This window comes from Anguilla anguilla, chromosome 4, assembly GCF_013347855.1.
Source record: "Anguilla anguilla isolate fAngAng1 chromosome 4, fAngAng1.pri, whole genome shotgun sequence".
Taxonomy (NCBI): Eukaryota; Metazoa; Chordata; class Actinopteri; order Anguilliformes; family Anguillidae; genus Anguilla; species Anguilla anguilla.
Genome location: NC_049204.1, coordinates 55,736,125 through 55,748,296, shown reverse-complemented (window position 1 = coordinate 55,748,296; position 12,172 = coordinate 55,736,125). Strand labels below are relative to the sequence as shown.

The window sequence follows — 12,172 nt, the reverse complement described above, 5'->3', positions numbered from 1 at the left end:
GGGGGGATTTTGTCTTCCGTTTTGTATTCATCAAGTGAAACACATGTTCAACTGGATTCAGGACAGGCTCTTCCTTTTGGGTTTGGGGTCATTGTTGCAAGGTGAGTTGCAACAATGGGGCATTTGGCTGTATCTGAGCAGGGAGGTTTCTGTACACTTCGGCATCCTGCTGCTGCCATCAGCAGTCACATCATCAATGAAGACAACTGAGCCAGTTCCAGTGGCAGCCATACATGCCCAATCCATACCACCATGGTCATAGATGAGTGGGTGCTTTGGATCATGAGCAGTTCCTTTCTTTCTCCACACTATTCTCTGCCCATCACGTTGGTACAGGTTAATCACTTAATCTCATTTGATCTGTCCATAAGAGTTTGTTCCGGACCGCTGTTTCTATACTGTACTTCTTAGCAAACTCTAACCTGGCCGTCCTGTTCTTGGGGCTTACCAACGGTTTGCATCTTGCAGTGAACCCACTGAGGTTATTCTGATGTTGGCTTCTCTTTCGTTTTAGTTTTTGGCACATACATGCCCACATCCTAAAAAGTGCTCTTGACCTGTTGAAAAGGGGTTTTTCTTCACAAATGAAAGTATTCTTTAATCATCCACTACAGTATTCTGCAGTGATCTGCCAGGTTGCTTGCTATGCCTGAGCTCACCAGTGCGTTTATACTTTTTAAAGTAACAAAGAGCTGATTTTGTCGCACACAAGATTTTTAGCTACGTCTTATTGATTTATTCAGAGCTTTCCACCACCTGATGGTCTGCTTTACTGGCACTGACACCTCTTTGGTCCTCATGTTAAGAGACAACAGCAACAGATTCCAAATGTTAATGCCACACCTAGAATAAACTCTAGACCTTCTGTTAGGTCTCTTGTGCATGAACTAATTACGAACAACGCAGAGCTGGCCAAGAAACGGCCAAATGTCCAATTACTTTTGGTCCCATAAAATGGAGGGCCTATACATTAAAAAGCGGACATGGCTTACCCGTTATGCATGTAAATACCTTTAAATTAAGGCTGACAGACCACACTAACCTCACCTACATTTTTTAAACCCAATGTGCTGAAGTACACAGCCAAAACAAAAAATTCTCATTCAGTTCCGTGATGTCAATGGTGATGTTTTTTTGTCCCGGAAGTATTTTAGGTGGTCTCTTAAGTTTAAATGTTCCCTACCACATCAGGTATGATTAAAGGAAAAAGAAATTTCTAATACGCCACATGTCAGTATAACACCCAGCCTTAACCCTTTAATTCTTGCAAAGTTCGAAAGCACACATCACTTCATACTTCAGTAAGGGATTACTGTCACTGATAGAAACACATAGAATACAGTACTTGTTTTTTTATTTTTCTCTCCATATTTTGGACAAGAAGCTCCACATCTTATATGGATGTGGTTCTGGTTAAATGAAGGTTACCTTTGCAAGATGCCATTTTCCTGTGGAATCACACCATTGATTGCAGCCTGTAGAAAGACAAAATAAATCTTACACATGTACACTGATAGTGAACACACACACAAGCAATTAATGAAAATGCAAAGACATGACATGCCATAAAATATGCAATGTTCCCATGTGTATAACCTGTGGACAGTTACATCAAGTGACACAGTCACTCAGGGGACAAGGACAAGAGTCACACAAAAGAGTGAATACTACGAGCCTGTTTTACAAAGCAACATTTACTGGAACATTTCATAGGTGAACTTGCTGACCCGCGGCTCAAATTCTTGCGAACAAGCTGGCAGTCAGTCAGCCAGCCCACGGAGGAACCGTTATCTGGGCCTCCACCTCCGTTACTACAGTTTACACCATCTCACAACTTCACAAAGGGACAGAAACGTTTAATTTCGGCGGTTTCGGGGGTCTGGGGACAGTGCTCCTCTGTTACCCGCGAACCGCGCCCCGGACCGAGCGGAGTTACGGTTATCCCGATGGGCGGCCAGCACAGAGCGGATGTTATTCTCGGGTGGAATGTGGCGAGGTGGGCCGCTTGTTTTCTTTTTTATCTCCTTTCGTCTCCATGGGAGAACTATGTGAAGGATTCCAAACAGGCCAGAGTGGGCACCGGTGCCCAGACGATGACACGGAGATGCAGATCACCATCGCCAAACATCAAAGCCTTCGAGAGCAACTGAATAGTAAATTCTCCCCCAAATTTCCCCACTGGGGATAAAATGCATCAGTTAATCTACAGATTAATATACGTATATATTAATATGCGTCTCATATTCAATGATTCGGCATATTAAGTCCATCTTGGCCAGCAACAATGTCCTAGTTACCTGTATGCTTTGAAAATTGTACCAAGTTGAGGATTGTTCACACCCTGTATATTGTTTTTGATATTTTATGTATATTGCTGGGTTTAGATGGATACATTGTGTTTTTTTATATTTTTATTTCAATACTTGCGATATTTTTTATTATTTATATCCTAAACAGACACATTTTTATCAGTAAACGAAGTAGTACACCCCATCCCAATTTCCCATGAGACATCTGAAACAGATCAGGCACACTGGTAGGGACCCATACCAAACACCCAACCCATGAGTAAACAGCTTGACACTTCATTTGGCTATACACGTTTTTTGTCATTGGGGATGTACTTATTTTACTATTTGACCCCTAATTCAGAATACTTACCTCATTACACATTTAAAGCTACCACTATGCTTCCCACTGAACATTTTTGATGCACCCACCTGCAAGTCAGCATTTATTTTCCACACGGCAATCTGCACGTTACAGGAGAGTCAGCAGCAAACGGAAGCATCTCACCAACCATCATCAAATGACACCAAATGCACTGCCATTTCGTCATGTCCAACATGGCAGCTGGACACCTCTAGTAATACGTTATAACTGACACCACCTCAATAGCAATGTGGTTCCCACAGTTCGTTCCACCTAGGAGGCCAAACGTAAAGCCACACTTCAGAGGCGCTTCATCCCCACCGGAAGACATAAAACTAGAACAAATAAACTGAAGATGACGCGTCATGCATGGAATCATCTGTCTGGATTCTGTCTCACGGTCTGATTCTATGAAATTCAGTTAGGCTACATACCGGATGTGCAACTATGTGTTGAGCGCTCCCATTACTTACCCAGCTTACGCCCTTCCGAAAAGTCACCTGAGTAAGGGATATTCTTTAATGAATCAAAATTCTGAGGACTACACCCAATGTTGATACGGTAAAAGCAAAATTTTTAAACATATATGCCCTACAGAGTCTAGGGCGGGGCTGAATTTAGAAAGACAACTCCGAACTCCACTCGTCTGGCAACTTGCCAGAAATGATTTGAGGATATGCGGAATTTCGTATTTAAGTGCTGCTTTGAAGTTCCGTTTATTACAAGTAGAACGAGGTCCCACACATGGCTCTGCACCAAACGCAGCTCTGAATGATTTTTTGTTAAGCTGTGGTGCTCAATTTCAATTGACCTTTGCTACAAGGTCATCAGTCAACAGAAAAACTGTTTCACTGAAAACGGAGAAATTTAACAGTAATTTTAATCACGCATATCTGAAAATCCCCCCAAAGAAATGTATGCCAAAATGTGAGGAGCCCAGGCAACAAAATGCTCCGGATGGCCAACGCTAAATATAGAGTTACTGGCAGAGAAATTGCTTTGCAGTGAAAAGCATGACAAAATGAGAATGGAAAAATAAGTTCTCATGAAACAAAGAAAATCGAACGGGGGACAACAGAGGGAGAGAGATCCAAGCGTGCTGGCGATCCGTTCATCAGTCCTCGTTAGGGACACCAGCCACTCCATAGGTCACCGACAGTGTCGCCAAACTTTGAAAAATCAAGCACTCAATCAAAGCCGCTCGGCTCAACTTCAGGTTGTGCAAACAAGCGGTTGTAAACAGATTTTTGCGTTGGGTCTGTGTCCAACTGTATATTTTTCTGGTTGGCCGGCAAACAGTTTAAGCAGGTGCTGAGCCAGGGCACCGTGTGCAAGGAGAAAAGAGCACGTCGGGGTCCTCTGACAGAGGCCCGTTCGTAAATATCGCTCGAGCTAACGGCGCTGCAAAGGAACTGCAAGTCATCACATTTACAGGTGCGCCAAACCGCTGCTTGTGCTCGGCGTGTGCGCCTGCTTTGAGCAACTGCCAGAGCAAGAACTGCCCGTGGCTAAATATAGAAGCCTTTTCGAGATAAAGACTTGCTCTGCGAAAGAAGAAAAATCAGCAGAAGTCCCGTTTCATAGTTCCTTGAACTTGTCACTTGAAATCTAAACTGAAAGAGTCACACTTCTACATCTGGATATTCCCGATTCCCTTTTTCTACTTGGAGACTTTAGACAACGTCACCATAATTAGGACAAATAAACAAGGTCCCCATTATTCTATTGTTCTACTATTTTATATTATTCAACCAAACTGGTATTTTAGGTTTTTTTTTTGTTAACAAAAAAATATTAAAGCATTTTTTTTTTTTTTTTTTTTTTTTTTTTTAATAAATAATAAAAATCTAGTGAGTTTCTCTCCCTACAAGCTGAACAGGCCATCTTGGGTGGGTATTGCATATTTTCTTCCAAATGCTCTGCCTTGATTGGTTACCTGACAGGGAATGACAAGAGAGCCCCCCTACACACACATACACATACAAAATTCCAGCTCTAAAAGTTAAAAACACAGCGTTTAAATTGTCCGGCACAAATTCTACCCAGATCCCCTCCCATTGTACTGTGCTTCGTTTAGGAAACACTCTGCTGTGAAATGACTAGACCACACCAGCAAAGGGGGCCTCACTTTGTCAGGAGGTTCCCCTCAAATATAAATTGTGGCTAACCGCTCCTTATGCTCTCTTCCTTTGGAGGCTGGGTAATGTGCTGTTAGCTGTCCAGCAACCAGTAACAGTACACCTAACATGGCAAATAATGACACTGACATTTTGCTTACTCAGTGTTTTTACAGGAAGCCAATTCATAATGTGATGCTGCCACTCAAGGCACGTGCAAGTTTTTATGCAAATAGTAGGTCAAAGATGATTGGCTGCTTCGGCTGCAATCCAGAATCTACATCAAATCTGTAGCCAAATGTAACTGCCATGTTTTGACCAGTGATTTTTTTCTGAGAGCAAAATGTGGTAATATTTCATGCTATACAGATTTCATATTTTTGCTAGCATAACTGGGATACATTAGACAATGCAAGCATCTAAGCAGTTAATAAAACCTGAAAAAAATAACTGGGGGCCTTTAATGCTTGTAGGCCCCCTTTTTCATGACACTTGTTACATGTTGCCCCATCCCAGCACTTTTTGGTAATTTGTATTTGTCCTAATACTGTAGCTTATTCTTCTGCCTAGTTGGCTTTGCAGAGGTTAGGTCTGAATAGTGTTCACTGTGTGAACTAAACTGTGTCTTGGCTAGAAATAGCTGTACAAAATCAGTATTGTACCTTACTGAACCTGTGTTTAGCAGTTGTCTATGGCCATGAAATGCACTTTGGATAAAAGCGTCTGCCAAATAAACGTAATGTAATGGAAATGAAAGCTAAATACATTATCTTGGACCAGAATCACACAGATCTATTTAGGAATCCATGCCATTAGATTTCACAATGTGAAATTCATTCTTTTTTAAGAGAACCTACTCAGCCATCAGGCCACAGGCCCTTCAAAGCCTACAGACGCTGCTGTCCTGTGGTTCCGGTGGTTGCAGAGAGCACCGCCTCACCAGGCACCACTATCAGCAGCTTCATCTGCCAGGACTCTTAGCTTATCAGGAGTCCATTTCAGGAAGCCGAGATCAGAGTGCAACATTTTACAAGTACTAATGAATTACACCCCGACCTGAAGATGAAATGTTGTGTTTGTATTCAATTAAAGCATATAACATAAATCAAGTCAATATTATTTCAGTTGAAGTGTATGTTTTCAATTGGTGCAGGCAGCTTGTGGAACTGCCAGTTTTACAATAACTACTATTTGGGCATTCAGGGTTTCAAAGCAAGCAAGAAGCAAGAAAATATCTTTAAATATACCCCAAAAGCAAGGTAATGCCCCCACATATTGTACAAGTGCACATTCCCCGATTGCTTTAGAAAAATGACATTCATTCTTATTTTTGGTTGGAATTATTTCCTATGGCTTATGCAAGCCGATAAGGAAAGACCAATCAGCAGGATAGTTGACAACTACGAGCAAAAAAATGCTATGCTTCTGGAATTTTCAAAAACAAAACTATTACAAACTGTAGGCTGATTTAACGTCATAAAGACTGTAGCTTGTGTGTCAATTACAAAGAAACTGGAATCTACTAACCAAAACCAGCATTAGGATACACAGGGAGAACTGCAAGCTCAAAGCAAGCAAGGGACAATTATTGCCATACCCTAAGAGACATGTCATCAGTGATCGGATCAATGTGTTCAGAAATACGTTAAAATTAGTTTAAAATGAGAAAACTGTTGTTGTCTCTCCACTATACCATTCCTTCAGAACTAGCCAATTTTAGACGGGCCTATCATGCAGTTACAGAGAGAGTCAAGAATTTACCGTTTTTTTATCATTGGAGAGTGTGGCTGGGTTCCATTTAACGTTAACTTTTTTGTGTGAAAGCTACTTCTTTCCTGTAGCTACACGAAATTTTCATGACTTACCAACAAATAGGAAAAACAAAAACCTTCCAAATATCACTGGGAGACTTTTTCTTAAAGGGAACCCCGCCTGTTAAGAATTGTAGGCCTTAATATGGTGTAAATGCCTGCAATTATATAAATATGTTATTAAAACCACATGGAAGATTGTAGTTATTTTTTATTTTTATTTGAATCCTTCAACTTGTAGGTCGTCATTGTTATTGCGTTAAATGGTCCCCGATCCACTGCTCTTGTCCATTGAGCAGCGCTGAATGTCTTATGTTCAGCCTTCTTGATTCGAGCCAGACATTACTCGGCAGGAAAGTGCCGAGGACAGCTCACAACAAATAGCCTAAATCAAAACGATGAAGATCGGAGGAGACGAGAGTAGGGCATAAGACCAGAGATGGTGTCTGTGCGGCGACTGCTCGCTTATGGCAACACAACAAGAGATGGAAAAGTTGCGTGTTGTAATGAGCTGTTCCAAGTCTCTTGACCATATGGATCAAGCTATCGCTTTTGGTGTAACTGATACGTGTCATCATACCCATTAATTTGACTGGCGTAATGTTATTGATCCACATCGTATATATATACTACGTGGATCAATAACTTTACGATATGAGCTTAAACCGGTGATAATACCCCCTTCAAATGCATAATCCCAAAATGAGAATGCGTGCTGATACACCAAGATGTTTACTGAATCCATCCTATTCACAGATATCCAAATATTGTGGCATTGTATTGATATTTTTCACTACTAATAACCGTAACTGCCGGACAAAGTGCATTGCCCGTCTAAAACAACAATGACCTCCATAGGTCGATGTGTATTAAAGGCTGAGGTTTTTGTTTTAAATAACTGAAATATAACTGAAATCTTTTGTGTGGTTTTTACAACGTATTTCCATAGTTGAGGGCATTTACAGCACACTAAGCCATACAAGTCTTAACAGGCAGGCTTTGCTTTAAAACAGAAGGAAAAATGTCTGTAAACAACACATTATTTACACAATTCCAAATATGGTATTTGGGTTTGGATATACTCCTAGTAGCTCATTATTCTCAGAGGAAATGATGACCACATTTTGTCATTAAATCGGAATTAATTTAAAATCAATGTCAAATTAAAAGTAGATTGGTCTTCCATAATATTTTGTTTACATATTAGTCTGAATATTCAATAATTATTAGACAATTGTGTTTTTATGCCACATACATGCACATACAGTTGACAATATCTATCTACATCACAATGAACAGGTGGGGGTTCTAGACTTCAATGAATTACTGATCCTACTTAACTGCCAATAAATGCAATTCAGTTGATAAGGCAACATTTACATCAGCTGTATTCCATATAAGAAATTCCTTTTGCACTTTGTGTTTTCATGTTTGTCACATTTTCTATGACCACCTCTCATATTTTTCAGCCAGAAAGTAGGGCAAACTGAACTTACCACTAAATCCCAGTTGTTCAGTTCTAGAAGGGCAATTGCTTCAGCAATGTTGTCAATCCCAGTGCATGCCTATGAATGAGAAAACAGGTTAAATGCACAATGTACGACCAGTATTTTAAAAATGTTTCAGCATAAGATGGGAGCACAGATATGATCATGAGATAATGTATTGTGGACATTTTAGCAATACACATTTCCAAAGCATTTTGCTTCACTGATATCAAATCCACTCTGTGAAGCAATAAAGAGAAATAGTAATACAGTCACGATAAAAGAACAAAATGGACGCCCAGAATGAATACACTGAAAACAGTGCAAGCAATTAAAGCTACTGTGTAACTTGACTTCCTTATAATTGAAATAGTTTATGCCAGTAAGGTGTGCCTTTGGTCAAAGAAGTAACAACCAAACCACGGATTCAAATATCAACATTTTCACATTGAGGAAAAAAGCAACAAATACAACAAATCTGACCAGCTGCCTACATATATCAATGGATGTTGTTTCTGCTTAATGAAAAGGTTTATGCAGTACTAGCTGGAATAGCTTTAATATGGCTGATCTGTATTAAAATGCAATAGTAAATGCAAAAAATGCAGCAAACTGGTTTTTCCTTTTGGTGTACTCATTCACATTTACTTTTCATTCTACTGATTTGCAGTACTTTGCTGTGGCAATTAGTACAGACTTAGTTTCATACTTGCTTTTACTTGATTGATCTCAGGAGTGGGCACAGAGACTATATTCACTCTTGCACTGGTGGGATACTACAGTTCACTCAAAGAGAGTAAGACCTACGGCTCAAGCAAATCTTGTGAGATATGAGTTACTTCAGCAAAAAAGCAGTAATATTATTAGAGTAGCACATCCTTGCACTGTTACAACAGGAAGCACCCAAACAGTGACAATCGGATGAGAGGACGAAGATGCATACGTTAATAGAAAGAGGCACTACACTGTCAACATGCATAGCTTCTTATGCAGACAACAAGTTCATATTACTTCTATCATTGCAATTGTTCTTTTCACAGTTGAGGTCAGACAATCCAATTATCTTATTCTGATACAGCTCTTAATAAATCCTCACGTAAGCTATAGTGATTACCATCTGTATTTTATGGCATCTATCAAAGTCATAAAGATAACATAAAAGCCACTCCTAAGCACTGGTCTGCCTCTGCTAAAAGTTACTCTGAATAACCTGACAACAACCTTATGTGCCACATTTAGTGGACTAAGTCTCACCTGTAACATGATTCTTATGAGTAACTGACATTTTTTATACATGGTCAGCCACTGATCTTACTCATGTCCAACCAAGTTTAAAAGCTACATGTCTCGGAAGAAAAAAATGTACATTTGCACTATACTCGCATAAAAACTTCCTTGACATCAGCATCAGCATGGGAATCCACAGATATGACAAGAGGAAAATCAGAGATCAATAACAGCCTCAAAAGTCCATTCACTCCAACTGCATACTGTGTCAATTGATACAAAACACTGTCAGAATTTTACATGTTTATTGCCGTAAGACATTACCAAGTTTGAATACATTAGCCTACATTTCAAGAGAAGTTCAGAGTAAAAAACTAGTTTCAAAAATAAACTGAACACTGAAAACATCCAATAAGAGCAGCAAGCCCAAACAATAACAATTAAATTTTGTGGGGGATGGGGGACAGATCTAGCCCAAACTATACAACCAGGCATTTTTAATTGTACAAGACTGGTATTTTCCTGTATTGCATGGAGCATTGCTTTAAAACAACACACAGTATCTGGTTTTTAGGCCATCAGGAATGCAATCGCCACTTCAATCATCATTGCATAGTGGACACTGTGTATTTATCAACACAGCTCTTTTGTAAATGTCTGATGATATGCAAAAAAAAAAAACTGTACGTTCAAAGACTTGGTATTCAAAAGCCACACAGAGAGGTAATAATGTCAACATCTGACTCAGCTGGTTCTTTTGGCCTATGAAATGGCTAGAACACTCTAAGGTGTCAATACTCTCCATGATGCTATGCAATCACAAAGCTGAGGATAACTATATTTTTCTGAACTTGAGCTAACAAACTGCCGATTGCAAGTTAAATAAGACAGCGTTCAAAATTAACCGTATTCCAAAACATCAAAAATGTTTGCCTATGAGTTATTTTAAACGTCACGATGGGCCTTATGATGAGCATTATTAAGGAAGACCATAAGAAAAGTGTCCAGTAATTGACTGTAATACAAGTGCACCTGCCATAACATTTGTTATGATTTTCCCCCTTAAAATCGTTGGTACTGGGTCAGATTTTAATTATTGAAACAAAATTAAAGAAAAGGTAAGATATTTCCTTACCAAACATTAGAGTGTAACGCCAGTTAATGGTGTCATGTGCAGTCACATAAGCAAAATTAAAACAACGCTTGCTGCCAGATATTTAACATCTCAACCACACCTAAACGCATTTATTTTTGAAGTACCGTATATTCAACAGCAATGATGGCAGAATGATATGAACTTTAGCTAGCATGCTAAACATAAATTATGACAAAGTGTGCGTCCATTGTGCCATTGCCATTTGTTCTACGTTGTTTTAAAGCTACATAAACCTTATTAGCGTGCTAGCTAGGCACCTATCGATAATACCAATTCGAGTTCTGATGGTTTCGGGGGCTGTTGACAAAATATATCCATACCACATTCAAACTGCTAGCCAGTTAGCCTCAAATGCGAGGTTCACACGACACCAAGCAAGCGGAGTTCACTGTAAACAAACATGCATTTCCATGAATAGCAACGACCATGTTATTAATTTTGGACAGCTAGCAAGCCAGACGTCCATGAACTAACGTTAGCCTACAGTAACGTATTTTCATATTAGCATTCAGAAATACATTTTGGCCTTAAAATGCTACCCAGCTGCCCATTAGTGCGATCATGTATTCACTTTTTTTAAATCTGCCCGTGTCTGCGAGGTTAACTTAAAATACAGCTAGCTAACCAGATAACAGCCTACCAGGTTTCGCTTCTTACAGCTCGCTAGCTGGGTAGCTAAGCTATCTACATAACCAGAGCATCTCATCCTCTCAAACTAACGATAACTGTTTTAGCCAACTGGGCACCCTGGCATGGGCTTTATCATAATGGACGTGGTGTTTGGACGTGGCAACAGGAATTTCAAACAATGTTTGAATTTCCGCTGGAAGAAAAACCCACCTGAAAGTCAGCCAGAATAATTTCTCTGTCCATGTTGCTACCGCTAGTATCGGAGGCCATTGCAGTGACTGGCTAACTCTGGCTAGCTCAAGCTCTGTCGTTTACTCACTCTCTCTCTCCCTACCTCACTCTGTCGCTCTCTAAGAAGCAAGCAGGGGACTAGGGTTTCATATATAAAATATCGTCGGAAATTCACAAAAAAAGATGCCCGAGCCCAAAGTCTAGGATTACGCGGGTACTAAAAGTGCAAACGTTGTACTTTGTGCCGTGGTCTGTATCTTTCAGGGTTTCAGCTCTGTGTTAACGTCACTTTTTATGTATTGCTTTACGGCAATCGCAAAACAGTGTCGCACAATGGGCAGACGAATGTTTTCCCAAGTTTGTACTCTTAAAGTGGTACAACCAACAGTTCAGTGGTACAACGGCTATTAAAAGCAATACAGTTACAGAAGCCAGCGCGCTACATACATATAACGTTAGTTGATCGGGGTTTCTCAGCTTGTTTGTTTGCACAAACGCATAAACAATATCAGCGCGTTTAGAATTATACAAGCGAACAGCCTTTGTGTTTCTAAAATATGGCCAGTGCATTGTCTAACACATTAGATCCTAAACTTAATGAACGAACGACCCATTTTATGTGACCTAACTTTAATGTAGCCCGAATTCAGTCGTTTTAACATTATGACAACACATTAACATGTAAACTACATTGTAACTACTTGCATGTAACTATTGTCGTGTTTTCTATGGCTGGTGTGGAAGCTAAGGTATGTAGGCTATAATAAATATATAGCAACTTTTTTTTCTCACGTCTCACTTTTCGTATCTCACGTCCAATTTACACTCCCCTCACAATCCATGTTTGGGAACCACTGGTAA

General features: G+C 39.8%; 1 protein-coding gene across 2 annotated transcripts in view; it reads right to left on the bottom strand.

The window, feature by feature from the left end:
* Nucleotides 1-11,614, bottom strand: part of faf1 (Fas (TNFRSF6) associated factor 1) — an 84,351-nt gene extending 72,737 nt beyond the window's left edge. For both annotated transcript variants that reach the window (XM_035414832.1, XM_035414833.1), the window contains exons 1-3: nucleotides 11,291-11,614; nucleotides 8,077-8,145; nucleotides 1,429-1,475 (exon numbers count right to left, since the gene is read on the bottom strand). In XM_035414832.1, coding sequence (XP_035270723.1) covers nucleotides 1,429-1,475; nucleotides 8,077-8,145; nucleotides 11,291-11,350 — 176 coding nt within the window. In that variant the 5' untranslated portion in view covers nucleotides 11,351-11,614. The remainder of the gene's footprint in view (nucleotides 1-1,428; nucleotides 1,476-8,076; nucleotides 8,146-11,290) is intronic.
* Between the last annotated feature and the right edge of the window lie 558 nt (nucleotides 11,615-12,172).